This window comes from Mastigoproctus giganteus, chromosome 13 (assembly GCF_048544385.1).
Source record: "Mastigoproctus giganteus isolate SK-2022 chromosome 13, ASM4854438v1, whole genome shotgun sequence".
Taxonomy (NCBI): Eukaryota; Metazoa; Arthropoda; class Arachnida; order Uropygi; family Thelyphonidae; genus Mastigoproctus; species Mastigoproctus giganteus.
The window spans coordinates 132,280,248-132,304,255 of record NC_143587.1 but is presented as its reverse complement, the minus strand read 5'-3'; the positions used below and the strand labels follow the sequence as shown (position 1 = coordinate 132,304,255).

The window sequence follows — 24,008 nt, the reverse complement described above, 5'->3', positions numbered from 1 at the left end:
AAGTACGTGTCCATCTGTCAGCTTATATCTATTTCTCGACATTAGCAGATAACATCGGACTAAATTGTGGAACAAATGAGCGACTTCTCTATTGTGAGTTCGTGCCTAGAGTGCTTAAAATTGACAGCATATTTTAATGAATGCAATTCACGATAAGCTTTCAGAGAACAGTGTAAACGTGAATGTCTAAAGGGATTTTCAAAGAAATATTTCTAATTACGAGACTGATAAACATCTATAAATGACAGTATAATCATTTCCAGACACTACGTTAAAGGGTCGCATCTAAGTAAGGAGGCCAAGGCGAAACCAATGCCGGAGAGAGAGTAACAAATATCATTAAATATGATAAATGTAAGATTCTCTTCCTTGGAGTCTGAAGATGACTTTCTTGCTAACAAACGAGGACACACTTTCTTAAAAAAAAAGAATCTTCAGCTATTCTGTACCAAGATATAATAGTTTCTAAATTTAATAGAGCACTTCCTCTCCTTTTTATTTTTCTCTTTCCATGTTTATATTTCTCAGGTTATTCTTTCGCTAATAAAACAGCAGTCGCTGGGAGAAAAGTTATTGAAGTTTAGTAGACCGAACCATGGAATCAGATCAGTGATACGTTCAGCTAGCACAGGCCTACGATGGGTTAATTCTCTTAAAAATTTACCTATTTTATAGCAATTTCTGCATGATGATTCCAAAAACAGTATCTAACGGAAATACCGAGGTCTGCAGATTTTTCATTAAACGCCATGGTTACTTTTATATAATCGAGTCATTTTCAGTGAAATCGGACCACGTTTCATTGTGCTTTAAAATTTTAAAACCACTAGTTACCTTTTCCACGTTTTCCCAGAAAAATTGGGAAAGAAGAGCGATCAGTTATTTCTGATTTTATTACTGACAAACCCAGAAGGTGAGATGGAGTAACATTGCCCCAAAAAACATGATTTCATTGTGTTAGGCACGAATGGTTGAGCAAAGCAAAAAGTGAAAATTGAATGCAGAAGAAATCGCTACTCAGAGTCGATCTCAACCCACTTGCCAAAAACATTGACTGCGAAATTTAGTTGACCCGTAAAAGTTCTAATTGGCGAACAGCTCAGCCAACATTTTAGACAAAGGTGAAGACCGTTTATAGTATCTATATATATATTTTTTTTTTAGAAGCAAAACTTAAATAAGGTATTTTTATAGGTAATAAACTCGAGGAAATTTATTTTGGATGAAAATTTCGAAAGAACAACGAAAGCTAAAGAAACGAATTATTGTTGTTGTTGAAATAGAGTTTTAGGAGCATCAGCGACTAACGCCATATTGCTCCGTGTATACTGTTTCCAAATTGCGTGTGTTCTGAGGTCGATTTTCTGTTTTCTGGACGAAAAACCCGAGATTCTGAGAGGAAAAAACCATGCTACCTCGCCTGAGACCGACTAACTCAGTCAAGTTGTGAAAAAGACCCATAAAAATTCTTCACGTCCTCGACCTCAGGTCTTTTCCAGCCGATGTGGATTGGACAGCAATCCCACCAACTGCTACCCACGAGGACACAAACGAATTGCTTTCAACGATGTTAAGACGCTTTTCTTTGGAAATAAAACGGGCTCAAATTTCCAACATGTCAACATCTATGTCATTAAACTGAAACAGCTGGGTTGTAATATGAGCTTAAAACTTCATTTCTGATATTCACATTTATATTATTTCTTTTAAAATCCTGGAGCTGTTAGCGATAAACATGAGGATCCAATTCCATGAAGTTGTTGTTGTTGGGTTTTAGGCATATCAGTGACTCAAGCCACATTGCGCATTATGATTGTACAAAAGTACAGACATAATACACAAATCACAGGGTGATATGTACACTGTACGGCTGACAAACACTACTCCTTCCGCACGAGATCATATAACTAAAACCCCGATTGAAGAGACTATTAGAAATTCATTGAGTCTATTACAAGACTCAAATCCAGACCTCTCCAAAAGAGTGAAAATGTCGAATAATAAGTAAACTGTCACGGTGGACATATTGAGGAAATCAAGAGAAGGTATCAAGCAAAATGGAACACCACCATGATGGTTGTAGAATTACTGTTACAACGGAAGGTTCCAGAAGTAATATATGAAAAAGATAACAGAACGTAGCTTCACAAAGGAAAATAAAAATTAATTTTACATCAATATTCTTCTTTTAGGAAATTCCTAAAATACCTTTTGGGTATATTCTTTAACAAGCATCATAATTATTATACTGTATATTATGATACAGTACGTTCATTGTGTTAAGATGTACAATCTTACCAAACGAATTGGGATGTTTGTCACAAGAGTTCTGTGACTTTTAATAGGACAGTTTAGAATGCCATTTACATTACAATATTGTTTTCCCAATTTGCAGCAAATTCCCATCGTGATTGAGAAAAAAAAAACAAGAATATTTCAGAAATCAGAGTAGCCGAATTATACTTATTAGAATCAAAAGAAATTAAAGTTTAATTTCGCAACTCTCAGTAATTAGACACAAAATGAATATTCAAAAGAAACCGGTGAAGACAGAGCGAGGCAGAGAGTTGCTTGATTTTCTCAACGCTAATTAGGTGCTGTTTAATTATGATTTTGCTCGTTATGGTTATAAAGGAAGTAGAAGTACTAAGCTGTACACTGCTTGCTCGTGCACGTAATGGCGAATATTCACCACGAATTAATTTCCGTTGAACTAGAATCGGAAACTTTTGTTTGACATCTAAATGAACGCTCTTGAATCGAGTTTAAACTTTAAGATAATGAAATTTAAACGGGACCATTTCCATTAAGAATACGGGGAAGAATTATTTCCAATTAAGGCACGTCACTCTTTCCCTTTCATTAACATCGAGAATTTGCTGAGCACTGTTTAAATGAAGAAATGGACAGGAATATAATTGGAAACAACGTACGCGTATAAAATAATCTTTGTACCTTTTAGAAATGCTCAGAATTATCGGGGAAAACTATCTACAATTGCTGTGAGTTTTGTATTCTGTAATTTTGAATTACTATCGCTTATAGATGAAAGGTTATACAAGGAAAGAGAATACCAGGGTAATCTCTTTCAGATTTGAAAGATATTACCCTGGAGAACAGCTTTCTTTTGTCGGAAATGTTTCAAGTAAATTAACACCTACAAAACAGAATAACCCGAACATCCCAATAACAATGAGGTTTTCGAAAGCTTAGATTAATCCACCAAACAAAGAGACGAAAATACTAGCAGCCCAAAAGTTGACATTAAAGCTGAATGACCCCCGCTAAGAAATCTGCAGAGAGCGCTTGACAAAAAATGAAGAGATTTGTAAGCACAGAATCCCTACAAAGGGTCATCCACGTGGCTGAGGAGGTGCGCAAAGCAAATGCGCTGTTAAACGCCTCTTATATTAACTTGACTAGAAACTGCTGCTAAAAAACAGCGAGCATGAAAGGGTGGATGCTCAACGAACTAGATGCTCAACGAACTGACGGAACCGTAGAAGGGCGTTGTGTTCAGAGCGATTTCCAATTACGGTAGTTGTAATCAGAGATGAGTCTGGGTGGGGATAAGGCTTGAAGATGAATTATAATCACTTCAGATGCAAGACTGAAGTGCACGGTATAAACTAGTGTTTCTTAAATTACTTTATTTTAGAAATAAATAAATAGCTTTTATCTTTTCATCAAGTTAATGATCATCATTTTGGAATGAAATGCAAATACAGGTCGTTTTCATAAGAAAGTCTCGATCTTAAAGTAAGCTATCAGCATTTGCCACTTTAAAAGAATGAAGGTATTTTCAAATATTCTGCATTGATCTAAAGAACGGTTTATAGTTCTGAAAGATGCAGCACCTTATAACAAAATCCATGAAACCAACTTCATTCTTGTAAAGTGGCATCAGCAGATTTTAGTGATTTTCCACCAAGTGCACCTTTCGCAATAAAATTAAGGATAAATTTTGCTCTATTCTAAAATATATGTTTGGTTCATAGGGTTTTATCAACGTAAATATAAATCTGAGAGAATACGAGGTCTGACTAAAAAGCACCCAAGACTATTACAAAAGAGAAACTGCAGGAGTAGAGAAGATTATGAGTGACATAATCTTTTAGAGGAGGGGGGCCATCATATTACTAGTTAGAGCAGCTCTATCAAGCTGGTAATAAGCTACCATTTAAGTTCAGAAGTGTCTTAGGACTCTGAAAGTGTGGCATCAAGTTTTATGTAAATAACGGGGAAAATGGAGCACAAATCCTCAAGATGTTAAGAACTGCATTTGGCGATACTGCGTTAGTAAGGCTGTTTGTTGTTTATAAATGAATGAACTCTTTACCAAGTGGCTGAGATTCTGTCGAAAATGGACAACGTCGACCTTCAACTTCAAGTACTGATGAAATGGTTGTTGAAGTAAGTGAAAAATGTGTTCTGATCGGCGATTAATCATCCAAGAAATTGCTGATGGACTAGAAATCCATTCCAATTCGGACTATACCAGGCGATTTTAAGTGAATGCCTTGGCATTCACTTAAACGTCGAGGTCATCCAAATTTGTTCCATAAGTTTGCTAAATGGAAAAAAGAAGAGAAGAGGTGGCAGAAGAGAAGGGTGGAAATGGGTTCAATTTAATTAATTGTATTTTTATTGGAGATGAAACATGGGCTTACCGATATAATCCCAAAATGAAATTCCACTCGTACCAGCAGACGGTACCAACTCGTCAAGTCCGAAAATACTTGTCGATTTGATTAAATGTGTTATCCACATTCAGATGATCTGTTCGGAATGGTCAGTTAGTAAACCTCGCCTAGCACAAAGGGATTCTGATTCGTTTTAGAGAAAAAAGTGTCTGCAAGTGGTGAATGGTATCTCCGCCATCAAAAAGCCCTTCTACACACCCCGGTTTCTTTCTAAGAATTTTGTTATAAAAATCCAGTGATTTTTCCCACTTAAAAGGAAGCTGAAAGGACGAAGTTTTGTGGCATTTCAAGCATTCATTAGAATGCAACAGCGAAAGTTCATTGGCTCATGTCGAAGACTTCCAGTGATGATTCCAGAATTCGCAGAGGGTTGGAAGAGTTGCTTGTAATCAGTGGGAAACTACTTTAAAGAGAACAACTTATAATAAAAATGTTGTACTATATTTTTTAAAATAAAGTCCACTCTATGATCATACCTCGCATAGTAGGAGCATAGGGAAGAGGTTTCGGAGGGAGAAGTTCTCTCCCCTTAAAAGGATTAGATATTCCGTTTTTTTTTTGTGCGACTTACAGGAAATCAACCTGTACAATAAAACCTACAGATGGATATGATTTAGATAGTAGCATAGTTCGAATAACCATCGTCCCCGACATCTAATGGAACAGGCCTGAGTTCGAATCCCTTCAACAACGCGTAAAATTTTAATGGACTTTATTCACAAGAGGTTGAGTTAGTCGGTCTTAGGCGAGGGTTTCATGGTTTCCCCATGAATAGAGTTCTTCGTACAGAAAATAAGCAAATCAACCAGAGAACAGATGCAATTTACAGACACAGTATGTCAACTCCTGATAGCCTTGCATGCTCTATCCCTGGACATCTTTTAAACCTTTCTGGAGGGATGCATCATAATCGTAGCGAGGTGACTGAATAATCAACTACAATATAAGTAGACCTAATCAACTCGACTGTAAAGGCGGACGGGTCATTGCCGATATTTCAACTTCTTCAAACTTCGAATGCGCAAAACACCAGGCTGTAAACTGTGGACTGCTGTAAGTACCAGGCTCCTTTACACGACTATCTCCAGACAGATTTCGGTTTTTGGAATTTTGTATCACCTGTACTTTCGTTTACACAATAACAAGGCAGCTAATTTTTGTTTCACGCTCTGAGATACAAAGTTTCCTCCTAAATAAGGCAGCAACCACCTCGATCTTTCCAAGAGATCGTATCTTGTGTTCAATAAAAATTAACTCAAAATGCCATTACAACGAACACTGAGGAAAGATTTCACCTGGGACGAATATTGAGCACATTTTTCTGCTTGAAGAGTTAGTACTGATTCTTCAAAAGCTTCGACATCTTCGCGGTGCATCAATCCCCACCACTAGATATATGGTAGTTGGACGGAGGTGAAAGGATTCGATCAAGTTAGGGGATGGATAAAGTTAAGCTTCCAGTATGCAATTTCTTCTAGTTCTAAAATAAAATAATTTTCTTTATGAAGCGGAGCTCTTCTCCGTCTCTGTTTGTGCAGAGTTAAACGTATTTATAACCACTAATTGAAGCAAAAAATATATGGCTATCATTAAATGCTGCTCTCGTGGCTAGCTAGCACAGTTGCTACGTTTGCTATTCTTTAAAACCGTGTGGTTTTGGCACAAAATAAGACAAAAAAATCGTAGCCACGTTTGTTTCTTTTGTGCTAAAGAAACCTAGGTATATGGATGCATTCTATAGCACGTTTTCTTGAATGAAAAGCCAGACAAACGCTCACTCTGATGGATTAACTGTGTCAAGACGTGAAAAAAAAATTCTCCTCCCTTTTACTGGGATCGAACTCCGGCCTTTTCCATTCGGTGTAGGAGATGAATGGTAGCAGTGTCCTTAATATCCGTGAGAATCTAAACAGTGTGAAAAATTCTTAATTTGAATTCAATCTCAATGAGATCAATTTCAATGGGCTTTATTCACATCATGGCCAGTCGATCTACAGTCTACAGTGAGAGTTGCATGCGCCCCTTCCTTGGTTATTAGGATTTTCCACCCATCGAAATAAGTAGTTATAATGTCATGAATATATTAGAGTAACACTGGAGCTTAGGAAACATTTGTTTTAAATTTGCATTTATAGTTTTGGTGAAATCTTCCTCTCTTTTCCCTTAACCTTATTAATACTGTATTATAGCTATTGCTTATTTATAGATAATATTGCAAATTTTGCCGGGTTAAGTACTGTAATGCAATTATCTGATAATCATATAGATCCAACTAGAGTATTTGTTCTGCAATGCATGTTCTTTACGACGAATAACCTGTTCCTTGCTGTATTCCGTGTACAAATGGCTCTTTTGTCAAAATAATACCGAAATTTTACTTGATAGTTAACTCAGAAACCGTTAAAAACGGATTTCATTCTCAATTCGCAAAAATTTTCATTTCCATTGGCTGAAATGAGTTGCTATAATTCACATGGACATGCTTTTCAAGTTCAGAATTAAAATCAGAAGCATGCTCTCGTAATTAAGTTTTAAATCGGTACGAGGCGTGGTTATTTATCCCAATATCCTTTCCCTGGAACCTCCAACTCAAAAGCTACCAATGCAATGCATGCAAACACCAATTTCATGCAAAGATAAAGCATGCAAGACAAAGGCTAAAGGTTTGTAAAGGTGGGTTAGGAAGGATGTAAAGTAAGGAGTGAAAGAATACCTGAAATACGGTAACAATGGCCCAAAGCAAGGAGTCAAAGTTCTTTCTATCGCACTTCACCTCTTCGTCATTTAGCTTTCGACAAAACTTACATCCGAAGAGATTCATGCCTAGAATGCTAGAAGGAAGAGGGCAAAGAGGAAAAGAAGGTATAAAATCACAGTGATTTACAGCAATGTTACATTATTCAAGTTCTTAAATTTTACTTTTTGGTTAAATAAAGGTCAAGAAGAGCATTGGAAATTGTATGATAGCTAAAGCCAAGGAAGAAAATAACAGGAAGCAATAGGATTTGCATTGGTATGAGCTTAATGGTAACACTCTATCCCTTTCAATACGTGAAGAGTCGTACTGCAGTTTATTTTCCTTCAGGTTGAGACTTACAGCTCCAGAACTGGATCACCAGCTGTTGCGGTTTGGGCTTTAAATCATGAAGTTGTATTAAGCAGTCTGGAACAACTGCAGTTGCAATAAGTTCTTTTTAAAAGTCACCTGACATCTTTGCAACCTCGGACAAAGAAAGTTCTCATCGACTCGATTTGAGCAGTAGCAAAACAATTTCTTTCCATCTTCCGATTACACCATCTTTTATTTAATATTTTTTGTTGATGTCTGCATTTTACTTTAAAGTAGACTTTATTATGCTTCTGCAGTTTTGCTGAAATGTGAAGAGAAATTATGGTAAGAGAGACTGTTCACTATCGGTGAAACTTGCTCAGAATTTAATACATCTACATGGTTTTTAGTATCAAAATAAATAAATAAATGTTCTTATAAATAGGTCAGGGACCTAAACAAAAATTTGGGTTTTTGGGTTAGAAAGATGCACAGTCACAGTACGATGGGGAGTTATTAAGAAGACATATTAAGACGTTATTGCTCAAGGAAATCAAGGGCAACATCTACTCCAGCAAGATCTTTTATCTTTCTGCAATACCTTATACGTGGCTTTCATTCTTTTTCTCGCTGAATTTGCTTCGTTCATTTGGTTTACACATACCGGCCTTAATATCACCACATCGTTCTGAGTATTCTCCATTTATTTATAGTATCCAGGTCCAATTTTGCAAAGATACAAAATTGGACCTGGATATTTCACCGATATGAAGAATGAGTTATTCGCTAAAAGAAGAGTCCTTTCCAGCCATTATTTATCAGAACTATCCACAATAAACTTTGGAGTTCTGATCTTTCAATTTCACTTAATTTTTGTGTCATAGAAACAATTCATATAATACGGAACAGATTATTATATTACCGTGATTATTAAATCATTTATTCAATTATAATTAACATTCTTATCCGTTTTTAGAACTATTCTATACTCTGGTAATTTTTGTAGGTTGCGTTGCAAATTTGTTCCTCTTAGCTTTGTTTTAATAGTATAGGTTCTGAATCTAATAATTAATTAATACTATTTTATTTTATTATTATATTTATTATATAATTAATAATATTATCAATATTACCATACCTTTGTTGGTATTATTAAATACAACAAAGCGCTACAAAATAAAAATTTCACTGATAAAAATAGAGCTTTCAGCGCTTAGCAAAAGTCAGTCAATTACAGAGAGAGGGAAAGGTTCTGCCTGACAGGCCCCGGATTTTAATATATCATTTGAAAAAAGTATTCGGCGTTTTTGAATTGTACTAGGGGTTAACTAGTGCCTGAACTTTTACCAGTAGATCGCAATGTATATTAAGTTTATTTCTTCATTTTTAATAATAACTGAGCATTTTATAAATGTGTTCTTGAGATTAAAATATTTATTATCTGCCAGTGGAAACGTCAAGCTTTCTTTATGCATACATGTCAGATTAACATTGTGGCCTGTTTTTCGCAGATGACATACTACTCTAAGACCTTCCTGTAATGCAGATAACAGTGGGGTTAATTGAGTTACTATTTGTAGCCATAAGCTCTACCGGAATTTCTTTTATTTTCCTTGATAATGTCATATAGACGAGTGGTTGAGAAGCTTTTGGGTAGTGGACATGTAGGGTGGAAAACATGTCATTGTGAGGAACAGTAGTGTTTCACCACAAGACAAACTGTACTCAGCCAGACACAATGGAGTTAATAAACGATATCGCCACTCCTCTCAGGACACTCAGTTAAAACAGCAGCATATGCAAGTCCAATGACACTATTACGAAAGTGCAAAAAGAATCAAATAACCAGCGGCTCACCAGGATTAAATATTTTCCAGGAAGGCCTGCTAGGCAACGGGTTAATGTTTTATTTTTATATTGGCGGTCTCTTGCAAGTAATTGCAAGCCGTTTAGGGTTTATTTATGGATTAACCTATTGTAAAATGTGGGCAGTACTTTTATTTTTCAGTAATTTCCATCCAATATTTATTTCCCATGCATCAATTTGGAATTATATACATATGTTGTATAAAATAAAATAGATATCGGCTTCTAAATAGGCCTTCTATAATTGGAGGCCTGCGCCCTTCTAATGTTTCACACTTTTTATTGTTTGGAAAGCCTACACTAAGTTCCTGCCATAAACAGACAGAAATAAAACGATTCGCTTATGTATAATAAAGGGAATCAAACCTAAATCTTCCAAACCGGGTGAAGAAATGCGAGGCCATTTTAACGTCAGAGAAGGCAAAGTACAGTACTAAGACATTTCTGTTTCTATCTAAAATATAGAGTGCATTTCAGAACTCTGTTTCTAACTTCAGGGAAGCGTTAGGAGATGATAATAATAAAGAAAATGTTATTAGTTCGTATTAACACGGTTACAAAATCATATATGACGATTTTCTTGAGGATACACTTTCATTACTATTAGAAAGCAGGCTGCTAAAATGATTTGGTACCAACCCGGTGGAGGACTTCTGCACTATGGAATGTTACCAAGTTTTGGCTATATGAAATCCATTTAGTGAAGTAGTCGTGTGGGATCAGTAATGCTGCAGTCCTCTTGCTCTCTCATTCTACATGGATTACATCTTTATTTGCAGAATGCCTATAGCAATCAGTATGAATTGAGGCGTCCACTCAAGGAGAATTACTTTAGGATATTTTGCTAACTGCCGAAGATTCACATTGGACCTACAACCGTTAACCCGTCTATGGCAGTCACTTTTCATCGAGATGACGATTTCGAGAACTATTGAAATATTTTGTGTATAAAATGGAATTAATAAAAATACAATAAATGAAAATATTATTTGAGCATTTATTAGTTTAGTTGCAAAATTTCTAGAAGCTTTAATTCAGGAAAACGATTTTGGACTCAAAGATGTGGTTCAAAAGTTTGGCATTAGAGTTCGAAATAATCTTATAGATAATTTTATATTTTTGCGTTTCCAGGAGAATAATAATTTGAACTTGTGAGGCAGTGTCTGAGCTCAGAATTTCAAATGCAATAATGTGACAATTTCAATTTAAATTGCTTTTGCAGATGGGGGGAAAAAAAAACATAGAAACTAAAAAAGACATACGTTGTACTTTTTTAACTGATGCCAGAGTTTAAAAACATCAGATTTCGCGCATAAATGAATATATGTTTATTTTAAATTATGAATTTCTAAGATAAAAACTTTAAAAATGCGTATTTTCAATTATTTGCTGAACCAACCGAGTCTTGAGCTTAAAGGACACGAAGTCATGATTATATATGCAAAGAGAGGACAAAGCTCATTTTCAGATTCCCTGTGGAATTCACTTCTATACAATGTGAATCCTACTGTAAATAATCCATTGTTTTGACGAATAGTTCACTTAATAATTCTCCATAAACATTAGAACATCACACAGACACTTGTAATACACAGGTACTTTTAAAAAGTGCCCGTTTACTTTATGCACAGTTCCTCGCTGTGTCAATAATAGATGAACAATTCTATTAGTGCATGTTGCTTTAACATTTACGTTTCTGTCTCTGGCTTGTTGCTAATATACACACAGAGAAACGTGATGTTTGCAAACCTTCCGGCGAACAATTAGGATTCCATTCTCCATGATGAAATCTCGGACAGACTATAATAAAGTTATTTACATATCTTCCCCAAAGGCCAAATATCACAGTCTCTCAGAGTGAATAATTACAATCCCTCATTTCCATAATTAATTTCAACTTAATTAATCAAGCTGGCAATCATGCTTAATAGTGAACTTAAGATAAGTTTAATGAAATACATAATTAACAGCAATTAATAGCGTAATTTAAAAAAAAAAAAATGCCCTCTTATGATCACCTGAAAAGCTGGAAAACGGAATATAATCATTAATTAACTGAAAATTATTGTCTTCCAATGTTTGCTTTTGATGAGAAGGAAAGTGAGATATTCAGTATGGCATTTTAACTTTGTTAAGATTGAAATCAGAAGTTACCACCATATTTACCATTTGTTGTATGCTTCATGAAAGCCAGACTGCCCAAACCCACTGCGGTGACGAATGATGCTTCCTGGTGGAAGACTCCAAATGATTACAAGGAGCCAAAGATCTCCTTCCTAAAGCATGCTCCGATGGCTTTGTGATCCGGATATGACACATTCAAAGAGCATTATATTTTTGAATCGAATGAACTTTCGCCTCCTCAATGGCATAATCTATTTTCGTAAAACCTAAGTGATAACATGAGTCTAACATCCTTGCAGTCATACCCGATGCAGTGGGATAGACCAATTAGGGTTCATTTATATCTGCAGCATGAAATATGAATTTATGTAAACAAGATGGTCTAAAACATCTGTGGCTACATAGGAATCCCTACACAGGAATCCCATAATACAAATAATTCCAGATATTTGAAATCTGCATGGACTTTGACATTTTCTTAAGATTTCCCATTTCAAATTGTGGAAGAGGGTTTTTCTCTTCTGCCAAGAGTGCACACTAAGATTTTACCACATATTCCGGCGTATAAGTCTACTTTCAAGCCACAAAAATTCGTTTAAATTTTTAAGGTTGAATTATATGTAGAGTATAAAGTCAAACCTGAATTAAATGCACGTGCCAGGACTTAGAAGGCCATGAATTAATATCGATATATTTATAATTCCTTACTCGTACATATATATTCTCATTACGTATATATGTATGTATGCGCATATATATTTATTACATATTGTTTATATTATTTATACAAATATGTATACATTGTTCTTCATCTTTTAAAACCCAAGAATTTGTTCATCTTCTACATTAGATGAAAAACGTTCATGAAATTATCTGGGATTTAACTTTTCAGGTTTACTTTTGGAGTTCTGGAAAAGCAAACTTCCAGATTATGAATTTCTTACAGCAAACGTCCTTTCATCCAGAGAACCTAATTTGCAATGAAGCACTAAACGGGCAGCAAGGAATGGCTTATGGAATCAAAGACTGCCAAGTATATATACAGCGTCAGTAAGATCGATGTACCATCGTCATCTATGCCTGCAGGTGTTGGTTTTATACCTTTTACATAAGGGATTTCTATATACACTTACCGCTTCCTTTACTGTGCTATGCAATAAAATATCGCAATGCAAACTTTTAAAAGAAATAATCGATATTTAAGTAGTCAATGAATATTTTATTATAATAAACCACTACGCAAGAAGCGAAAGATGACTGTTAAAAAGAGGATAAACTTCGATAGAGAATATAGAGAGTGTTTAAAAATTAAAAGGTTCTGGAATCTACTAGCTTATTTTTAAGGTTTGGACTCTTTGTCTTCTATCATTTTTGTTCTACTTGGGCCGAAATTTTCGAATTTATTGTTAAAATATGGCTAAATGTTGTTATATAGAATATTATGATTTTTAAATCTAATTTTTAAGAATCAACCTCTTTTTCTCAATCGAAAGTTTGTCCCCGTCATCAATTTAGTCTCAAAACGTCATCACTGTACTTTTGAAATGAACTTTCAAAAGTAACTCTCCATTAACATTTTTGGACTAAACCGAGGACTGGGAACAAATTTCCCAATAAGAAAAAAGCAGTTTATTAGGCAATTTAAATGTAGAAATCGTAAAATCTAAGGGTAAAACTTAGTCCAATTTAATATTAAGCACAAATTTTCAAGGCAAAATATACAGGTGGACTTATACACCAGAATATACAGCAAATGGCAATTCTTATTAATAATGAAGTAGTCTATATTCATTACCATGAATCTTACTCTATGTGAACTGCCAAAGTCTGCAGTTCATCACACACACACATTGATTATAAAAACAACAGCAACTGATTGCATCTCATCGGAAATGTTATCGTCTAGAATTATGTCTTGCTGAAGATCCAGATGTATTTAGACGGCAGATGGTATTAAGATTGGCGAACCTGGGCCACTTAATAAAGGAGTGGAAAGGGACTTTCCCTTGAAAGCCATCTTGCAAAATTGCCTCTACTTCTTTCAAAACCCACTATCAAAACATGCATTGTACCAATTAAAATATCAATCTAGCACAAATTATAATTTATAGATCGCGTAATGAGTAATCTAAATTATTTTCTTTAAAATAAGAAAAAATGGCTGTAGCATTGCATTACCTGAATATAAATATGAAGAGAATGAGTAAGGCAAAGAAAACAGCCACATTATCCACGGTCCTTAACATCACTACCAGTTGGCGTCTGAGAGCTGGCATAAAACGCACCAACTTCAGTATCCTCAAAAGACGAAATGTTCGCAGTACAGAAAGACCACTACCACTGCTCTGACTCAGTTCTACCAGGCTGTAAAATATCGAAGAGTATCAACACATGCATAATTTTGATGGTTCAGAAGTTATTTGTACGATATATTCAGAATGAACACATAGAAAAATGGATTTGACATTTTGACAAATAATAAGTTCAGAAGTATAAGAAAAAACTGCGACATACAATATAAAATATTTTTAATAAAAATGTGGAAGATATTACAAGTAAATAATCACGAGAACTCTTAGAACAGAAGTTCCCAAACGTTTTACACTTGGGATACTCTTAGAATTAGTTGTTGTTGTATTCGGGGATTTTGGCACAAGGGCCTCTTGGGCTTTAGAATTAGTGAGCGGATACCATCATCACCACGAAACAATTCAGGATACCTCCTGGATCACATTCAACCTTTCACTGATACCAATGGACCCAGTCCATACCACGGGGCCACCTACAGATATTTGAGATGTCTTAACAAGGTAAGCACGGGCCATCGCTTCGTGAGGTTCTTGCTACACTCTCTGTCTGCCATCAATGCAAAGTAAATTAAATCGTAGACGTAATTCGTCTGACTGACCACATGACTTTCTTTCATTGTTCCATTGTCTAATCACGACACCATCAAGCGGATTACTCTTGTTTTTCTCCAAAACAAGTGGCTTCCTAATAGGCAGGCGGCTGCCAATACCCAATGTCTTCGATTCGTTGCGAATGGTAAGGATTGAAATAGGGCAGCTATGGTCTTGCGTGAATTCAGATTTTATTTGCTACCCACTGGATGTCCTATTATTCCGTGAGTCCTACTTCAATTAAGACGGCTTAGTCCTTGAAGTACTATTTTTTTGCCGCATTTACCTATGAGATATGAAAGAACTGTTGGCTTTCCAGTCATTAAAAACCTTTGAGATGGATGCTTTTGAGAAACCAGTTATATCTTTTGTTTATTGAATCGTGGATTCGGTTAAATATGCACCGAATATAAGACCTTTTTCAAAGTCTGATAGATCACACGTTTTCTCTTATCTGGATTCAGATTAGTGCAGTCAAAAGGCCTATGCAGTTTTTATACTAAACGAGGCAACACGTCGTCACCACATATCACAGTTTTCTTTCCATGTATTTGCATTTATTCCTATTTATTTGCATTTCTTCTATATGTGACTATCTTAATTCAAAGGTTCTTATTATTTTGGAGAGTGCGTGTGAATCCTTAATGCATTTCTCTTTATCGTTTAAGTTCAGTATCTTAAAACGAACATTAAATCACAAGTATGACTTTTTTTACATTCTCGACAAAAAATAAATGAATATTTAATACTTACCTCAGCACAACAATAACACCATCGAAGACATTGTACCCACTGCTAACATAAGAAAATAATCCTTCTGCAAAAATCTTCAGCATCATCTCCAAAAAGAAGACGGCTGTGAAGAACAGATTGCTAATTTCTACTGCGATTGTTAATTCTTCTGGCTAAAAGGAAGGGAGTATAACAAAGGTGCATTGATCTCTTAATAGATTGGAATGTACACGTATTAAATAGTATGTGAACTACAACACTTAAATTTAAGTTCTAAACCTCTGTTTGTAGAAAAACATTTAATTAATTTTTTTGATAATTTCATTAAAGCGTAATTATGTTTGGTTATAGAAAACCCCATTTAAACTAATCTTTGCATAAACGCATTTTAGTCAAAAGTGATCAGTTTGAAACATTATACTGGTTTAAAAATCGAACTTATAAAATTAAAGGATATAGCTTAAGACAGTCAGAAAATGAGGAATATATCAGAGCTTTTAAGTGAAGGTTATATACTGTCAAGGCTTTTATTTAGAGTCAGTATGTATATATTAAACACGATAAAATATAAACATGGTACCTGATTTAATAAATTAATAAATAATAAAATAATTTTAAATGCAAATTTTGAAACAAATTTTAAAAGTTTTAATGTTTTAAGTTTTTAAAACATTAATTTAAGTTTTTAATGTTTATAAGTTTTATTATATATTAAAGTTGACATGAAAAGTCACAAAAAGAAGGCCCATTCCAATCAGAAGTTCCCCATTAAAATACTTCGAAAACTAAAAAGGATAAAACAGATGATTAAAAAAAAATTATATATCCTTAATGGCAATTTTTGTTCAAAAGGAATTATATATAATCTCTTCTAAAATGATTATCAGGCACGTATAATTTCTGTTATTATGGACAACATTTACCAACCTGATTGTGATATTCTATTCCCATACTGAGAGTGTTGATCAAGATAGCACAAAGAATTCCACGCTGAAAATAATTATGATCAACAAGAGATTTTAGTTTTGCCTGCTTCTCTTTCCACCACTGAAAAAACTGTCCTTTAGATGAATCGCATTCCTCGTCTTCTCTTTCAAATTCCGAGTCGAATTCTGATTCTGTCCAATAGTCATCGGTAGTGAGACGTAAGTCTTCGGTTTCAGTATCAGGGCTATAGAAAAGGAGCTGCGGGGCAGAATAATGCTTTTCTCCTAAACCACAAAAAAAAATCAAGTAAAATATCTATGCACGTCCTGTATTACCGAAAATATATATATAAAAAAGTAATAGCAATTAACATCTCTTTCTCAAGTTTGTACTTAGTCTTTCATAAAGCGATTGCAGATATAATGTCCAGCGATTTTGACTTTAGATTTTATTAGGACATATGTTTATGTATTTATAAACTTCATAGTAAATTAACTCTTAAAGAGTTAAGTGTCCTTAATAGTGTCCTTAACTCTTAAACTCTTCATAGTGTCCTTAACTCTTAAAGAGTTAAGGACACTATGAAGCATGCAAAGTTTCATTTTGTTGTGCATTTTTCCAGAAAAGTAATATTCAAATGCAGGGGGTTGCACGAATCTGTTTCGCTTTGGCTTCAGAACACTATGACCTGTTTCCACAGCTGATACTGTAAAGCAAATAATATTCAGGAAGAACTAGTGGAAAAAAAAAAAAGATGATTAAACGAAATGTCAGGGAATTTAACCAACTGTTGATATTGCAAATAAATCCTTTCCAGCATTGGCGGTGACTAAATTAACTGTTGTTGACTGAGAGCGTGTAACTGACAGCAAGCTTTTGTTCGCTATTGTATAACAGCTTAAGGTAGACTTCGTTTCAGCAAAGCAATATTGAAACCCTCGGCAACTTAGTGTCTTCTTGTGAGCAAGACAACTTAACAGATTTCCTTAAAAAGAAAGGAATACTCTAATTAGAATTTTAAATGTTTAGGAAGTAGTTCTCCTTCTTGCTGTTCAAAAGCAAACTTAATAAAATAACGGCGACTTGTATTCGGAAGCCATTGAACACAGAGAGAAGAGCAGGGTTTATTCTAGCAGAATAATACGCGTATTTTATTCAGCCATGTGATCTTATTTTCTTCACATAGTTTGCACAAGCAAATAACTTAGACTTTCTCAAAAATTATCATTGCAATTGTGAAGAAACTTTTGTCATGTTTATTAGCTATTCATTCTCAGTTGTATACTAAATGTAGAATATATTAAGAATCTTGGCTGAAAAATACATGAAGATAATACTGTATAATAAAATACTAAGAAATTCTTCTAGAAAAATATGAATAATTACCAGATACACTATGCTGCAACTTTATTAGGTACACCCCTGCTGTGTACACAAATGTTTTTTCCACAACGTTGCAAGTTAGTTAAACACAGTTGTGGATATAAATGCAGCAGAACAACCTTTCTAGTATCAGTTATGCGTACAAATCGTGGCAAGATTGGGGAAAAGGAGTGATATAACGGACTTCGAACGTGGCATGGTAGTAGATGCAAGACATGCTGGACAAAGCATCTTTGAAAGTGCAGTTCCCCTGAACTTTTTACTCACCACAGTTTCAAGGGTGTATCGAGAATGGTGCAACGAACAGAAAACATCCTCTTAACGGCACTCCGGTGGAAGAAAATTGCTTGTTGATGAGAGAGGTCAGAGGAGGATGGCTAGAATCCTGCAAGCAAACAGACGGGCCACAATGTCGCACATCACGTCAGGATACAATCTTGGTGCGTAGAGAAAAATATCGCAACGGACCACTAGCCGCACTTTGTCGCGAATGGGCTACAACGGCCGAGGGCCACATCGCATACCTTTGTTATCAATGAAGAACAAGAGAGCATGCCTCCTGAGGGCACAGAAACGCCAGCACTGGACTATCGAGGATTGGAAAACAGTTGCTTGGTCTGACGAGTCAAAGTTCCTGGTGTATCATGTTGATGCGCTCAGAATTTGGTGAAAACAGCATGAATCCATGGACCCGTCATGTCTGACGACTACTGTGCAAGGTGGTGGGAGCAGTGTTATGGTGTGGGGAATTCTTGGCACACGTTGGGTCCATTGATACCCATAGATTTACGCCTGAATGTCACATCGTACCTAAACATCGTTGCTGACCAAATGCATCCGTTCATGTTGACAATTTATCCTCAGTTATATGGTTACTTCCAGCAGGATAATGCGAGGGTGCACAAAGCCCGAATCACTATGGAATGGTTCCAGGAACATGACAATGACTTTTCTTTGATGCAATGGCCCGCTCAGTCCGCGGATCATAATCCTATTGAACATTTCTGGGAAGAGCTGGAAAGGGCTGTTCGTTGCAGGCCCACACCTCCGTTGAATCTTAAGGAAATGAGCGGATACACTCATGTCTGCATGGTATTCCATTCCTGTACAAGGTTTTAACCATCTTGTTCAGTCCGTGCCTAGACGAATTCAGGCTATTTTGAACGCTAAAAGGAGGCTCAACACGGCTTTATTAAGTAGATCTACTAGGTAGTTCTACCTAATAAAGTGGCAACACAGTGCATATTCGCATGTTACCAAACAATAATGTACCAGGATTATTAAGCTACAGCAATAACATCTGGCATAACTGACCTAAACAAAATACCAATTCATACAATTTTGTAATGGACATAACACTAAATAAATTTTTAAGCGAATAAAAAGTATGTATAATCAGAAGCCAATGCGATGGCAGCTGGTACAGAATAATAATCTGTTTGAGTGACGTCCACTTAGAGTATAGCGGGGCAGTTCGTTATAAGGACTGAGTTTAAATCCTGTCGGGGAGTGGAGAAATTCTTAAAGTCTTCTTCATTCCGGGCTGCAGCTATCCAATCTCGAGTACAGAGGAGTATCGAGTTTCCCCTCGGGAGTTATTTCCAGTTTTTCAACCTTCCGAATACGAAAATCGATCCGTGAACATACAGTCCACTGGTACAGACATAAAACACGATACGGGTCATATGAACCAGCCTCGCGACGAGCCAAAACTCTCCCAAACAACAAACTTGTTGATTGACATCAGGTTGTAACAAAGGAGACTGGCATATTAACTGAAGAAGAAATAAAAAAAAGAAAATAAAAAAGAAACTTTCACAGAAAAACATCTACCAAACTTATCCTTAGCAAAGAAAATCTTTTCCAGCTTTTATTTTAAGCTGCTTATTGTTAGATACAGATATGATATTAATTATAAGACATTAAGAGTTTATAAATTGAATATTACTTAGTCTAGACCTATGCTGCGTGGAGAATCTATCGATTAAGCTTTCAGTGTCACGACACAGAAGCTACAGCCAAGTGTTGCATGGCGATGTTCTTGTGTAGTTCCAAATTACATCAGTGTAAAGGTAATAGGCACGCAATGTTTCTATCAGGTATATTGTTTCCGATAAGACGTGGCGATTCTTAACTGCTTTACAACGCCTACCTTTAATATCCATGAAGGCAATTTTGGAAGAAGGACTCCGGAATTCCTCTGCTGATGGAAGTAGTATTCAAGCAGAAAATTACGTACTACCCAACAGATAACGGTAATAGGGAATTAGATAGAAGGAAAGTTTCTTGAGGGACGATAGAAATAACTTTTATAGAATCCTCCTTTGATTGCACATTACTTTAGATTAAGTAGTAGTACGTGTCTTTCTTTTTTGTTTCAAAAACTAAATTTACTGTCTATTACAGTAAGAAACGGCCGTTGCTGAACTGGGGATTTGTCTGTCTGCTTCTTCTTTTTATTATTATTTGATATCTCTCTAGTTTTAGTAGTAAGGAACACTCCTATATAAAGTATTAAGGGATGGCGCTTTTACCCCTTCCTCGTTCGCAGTGGTACTCAAAGGTGGAAGGGATTTAGATGCATCAAAACTGCTCCTATTAAATATATATATATACATATATAATATTGGGAAACAGATAAAAATAAATGCACTTGGGCACATTCTGCCAGTATGTTTTCGACGGTGCTACTTAATTCGTGATATTTTCTTTGTATACAGTTATGCTAGCAATCTACGCAATTAATAATAGTATAAATAGTGACACATCGACCCTGGGTGAAGGCAATTTTGCACATCTACAATGCAACCATCCTAATTCACTTTAAATTTATGCACTCTCATGTTTCTAGTCTGCACAAGAGGAAGGATTCCGTCAGCGTTGGGCTTAATCCACTCAAAGCTTTAAACACCTTAATCAGATCTCGCAGATGCCTAGTCTCCAGGAGCTGTACTTTACATAAATAAAGCCTTTTCTGGAAAGGGATACTCTTTTGTTACTCTCAATAACCTCGTTGGTCTTCTCTGCACACTGTTTCAGCAGTTCCACACTCTACCTAAAATGAGGCCTCCAGAACTCAGTACTCAAGATGTGACTGACCATTGCCTTATACATGCTGGAAAAATTCCCATATATATCATTGACAAAACCGGATAAGCTTCCTGTCTGCACTGCACAATAAACTGCATATTTGACTGCGCAATTAATCGCCCCGGGTCTTTATCGTTCTCCACTTCCCTAAGTGTGGTACTACACTGTTGGTACGTTAATCTGGGATTACTGTTCCTTATATAAAGTACCTTGAATTTGTCGATATTAACCTTCAATGTCCACTTCTCAACCTATCTAATTCGTCTAGATCCTGTTGCATATCACATTAATCCCACCCTGATTACTTAGATTAAATGAAGAGTAAATTAGAGTAGACAGGAATGGTTGGAGACAAAACTATTCACATTTCGAGCCAATCATAGAGATAAAGTCAAAAAAAGGAATTTTAAACAGTGAAATAACATTTTATGTTAATATTTTCTTGAACAGCTCTAAGCATTTGATGATTCCAGTTCGTTATTTGACACAAGAGGATTGTTTGGAAATATTTCAGAGTTTAAAAGTTTCGATAAATTTCAACATACTTCGCAGTATATAAGTTTAAAGTTCTACGACTCGTTCAATTTGATTTAATAAGTTGTGGACGCATTAAACAGTATTTTTAAAGAAAATACCGACGTGTTTTCTTTCGTTCGGTTCTTTACTCCAAACACCATTTTTTCTCCACTTTTTTAATGCGTTGTTTTCTTCAGGCTTGCAATTTGCATTTCCTTTCTACTATATTATGTTATATGCCTTAAATTAAAATGTTGCCCAATTTTCATAATCCTTGACTTGCTCGTAATCTTTATATATTACCTACTTTCCTTCCCTGGATGTATTTCAGTAGTTAAAAAAAAAAACGCAACCACAAGTTGTGGATTTGTGAGAACTTTTGTAAATGCTAGGAATTTTTTTTTGGTCTTATTTTTTTGTCTGGTTAAGCCATTAAACAAAACCGCGACAATTTACAAAAAATCCTTCATTAAGAGGATTAGTTCCTCTCAGCAAGGCTAAGATGTCGCTAAGAACGAGTAAAGATTTGAAAATATATAATTCTATTCAAAGAGAATAAAAACGGAAAAAGATTTTACTGTACTGGATTATTAAGGCCTCTATGAATATGTTTGTTTTTATGTATCACATTCTTTATTGACCATTCTTGGTAAAAAGTTATTTTTCAAAGGAGACTTACCATTTCACTTTTTCTCGCATCATATATGAGGTATAAGGAATCGTCTTTGTTTTATCTGTTAGATGCCCACGTGAATGTTGTTTCTATCCTGCACTTGGGTTTATGACTTAAAACATCTATTAAATGAACGAGAAAGAATGGGGGCCCCTAAAAGAAACTGAAAGATCACACCCTCTGAGAGAAATAGACTGGATATTGAATCTGGATCTTTTTCTTACCAGAACTTTGTTAAGAATATTTTGAATATCGCTTCTCTTACCTTAAATGGAAGATATATTTCTTTGATGCTTTGGCAACTGATGTCAGTTGCTTTTCTCTGCCACACTGTATTTTTCGGAATATACGCCATTTTCTCCTTTATATAAAATGCAACTGAAACTTTAAGAAATTTAAATCCATTTCTTGTTCCAGTGGGGATGTACAGTATCCTTAAAGAATCAGCATACTTAAAAAAAATTACTTAATGCTGTGTTTCTTTCTTAATGTACTTATTTTTAAAGGTATTTAAATCTTGCAGTTTTCGCTAGGGATTAATATAGTTTTTAACCTACCCTTCAAATCTAAGTTCAGAAAACACTGTTAGCATTGGTAAAGGCATACGACGCATAATCAGCTAAAAAAAAAACTTCCCATTTTACTTCTCCATTCGTTCCAAATGCCTGTCCAGCTCAGCCTTAAATTTATTCCGCAAATTTCCGCGCATCTATTCTACAACTGTCTTTCCTCAATTTGAATCTGTGCCCCCTCCGGTTCTTAATCTGAGCAAGAGGAAGAATCCCATCAGCATTCAGCTTGCTCAACCCATTCAAGGCCTTATACATCTCAATCAGATCACCTCGCAGGTGCCTACTCTCCATCAGCATTCAGCTTGCTCAATCCACTCAAAGCATCACCTCGCAGGTGCCTACTCTCCAGGCTGCAATTCCAATGCTATTCGTCAGTAAAGTATGACTTTTTTTTTCGAACAATTGAATTTAATATTGTAAAAATTAAAAAAAAAATAATATTATAAATAACTAAAATATGATCGTATTAATGTAATTAAAATTTTTCAACCCGTTTCTGTGGTTTGTACAACAGTCAGTAGAATCCTTTGGAATAAGCGATGGATGGCATCCACGAAATCTCATTGAGATTCATAAATTAGGTCTATAAAGGTTATCTTCCAGCAATGTGAAATGCATTGAATAACATAATTAAGCTTCATGTTTATTCTAATATTCTACTCTTATATCTCTAAGGAATTTTTCTTTGTAAAAAATCTTTTTTCTTTATGGTAATCATTGTATACCATTATATAAACGGGGCGTCATATTTCCTTATTATTTTAATGTTCCATGGGGTTCTTTATACTTTAATATTCACGGCCATTGTCCCCACATAAATAAATTTACAAGATCTTGGCGGCACAGTACTGGCTACTCAAATAGCTGAACAAAGGGATGTACAAATCGAATACAAGGTCGAGATCGATGTTGCGCATTAATCTCAACATTTAACGCTGGAAACACAAATTGCAAGAAATAAAGCTAAGTACCCTTGTAAAACTTCGTAACGGACGAATTTACGCACCAAACCTAAGTGGCAAATGGCAATTAACTGAGAATCAGATGTCCAAAGAACAAAACAGAAGAAATAATAAACTGGAATAGAATCTAAAGGACTGAATGCGCTTGTGAGAATGTTCCGGGCAAATAAATCTAAAAAAAATTATGAAAACAAACTGTGCAGAAAAGATATATTTAAAATATGTAATAAAATTATATAATGATCTTTACGAGGTTCGAATTAACATCAAGAGGATGTGTCCTCAGGAAAGGGGTTACGAAGTTATAAGTGTTCTTCAAGTGTAATCTGCGAAGTGTCAACAAAATATGGACACAAAGTTTAAAGGATTTTTCAAGGACTAAAAAATAACTAAAGCTAATAATTATTACCTTGTTTAAGGAAAGAACTCTGTAAATAAACTAAAATATTAACTTAATAATACAGAAGATAAATAGTTTATGTATTCAGTTATAGATAATACTAGACGAATG

General features: G+C 35.2%; 1 protein-coding gene across 1 annotated transcript in view; it reads right to left on the bottom strand.

Moving 5' to 3' along the window:
• LOC150076445 (voltage-dependent T-type calcium channel subunit alpha-1G-like) overlaps window positions 1-24,008 on the bottom strand; it is a 123,498-nt gene that overhangs the window by 65,734 nt on the left and 33,756 nt on the right. The window contains exons 9-12 of the mRNA XM_090387715.1: window positions 16,302-16,585; window positions 15,396-15,547; window positions 13,921-14,106; window positions 7,416-7,534 (exon numbers count right to left, since the gene is read on the bottom strand). Of these exons, the coding sequence (XP_090243841.1) occupies window positions 7,416-7,534; window positions 13,921-14,106; window positions 15,396-15,547; window positions 16,302-16,585 (741 nt within the window). The remainder of the gene's footprint in view (window positions 1-7,415; window positions 7,535-13,920; window positions 14,107-15,395; window positions 15,548-16,301; window positions 16,586-24,008) is intronic.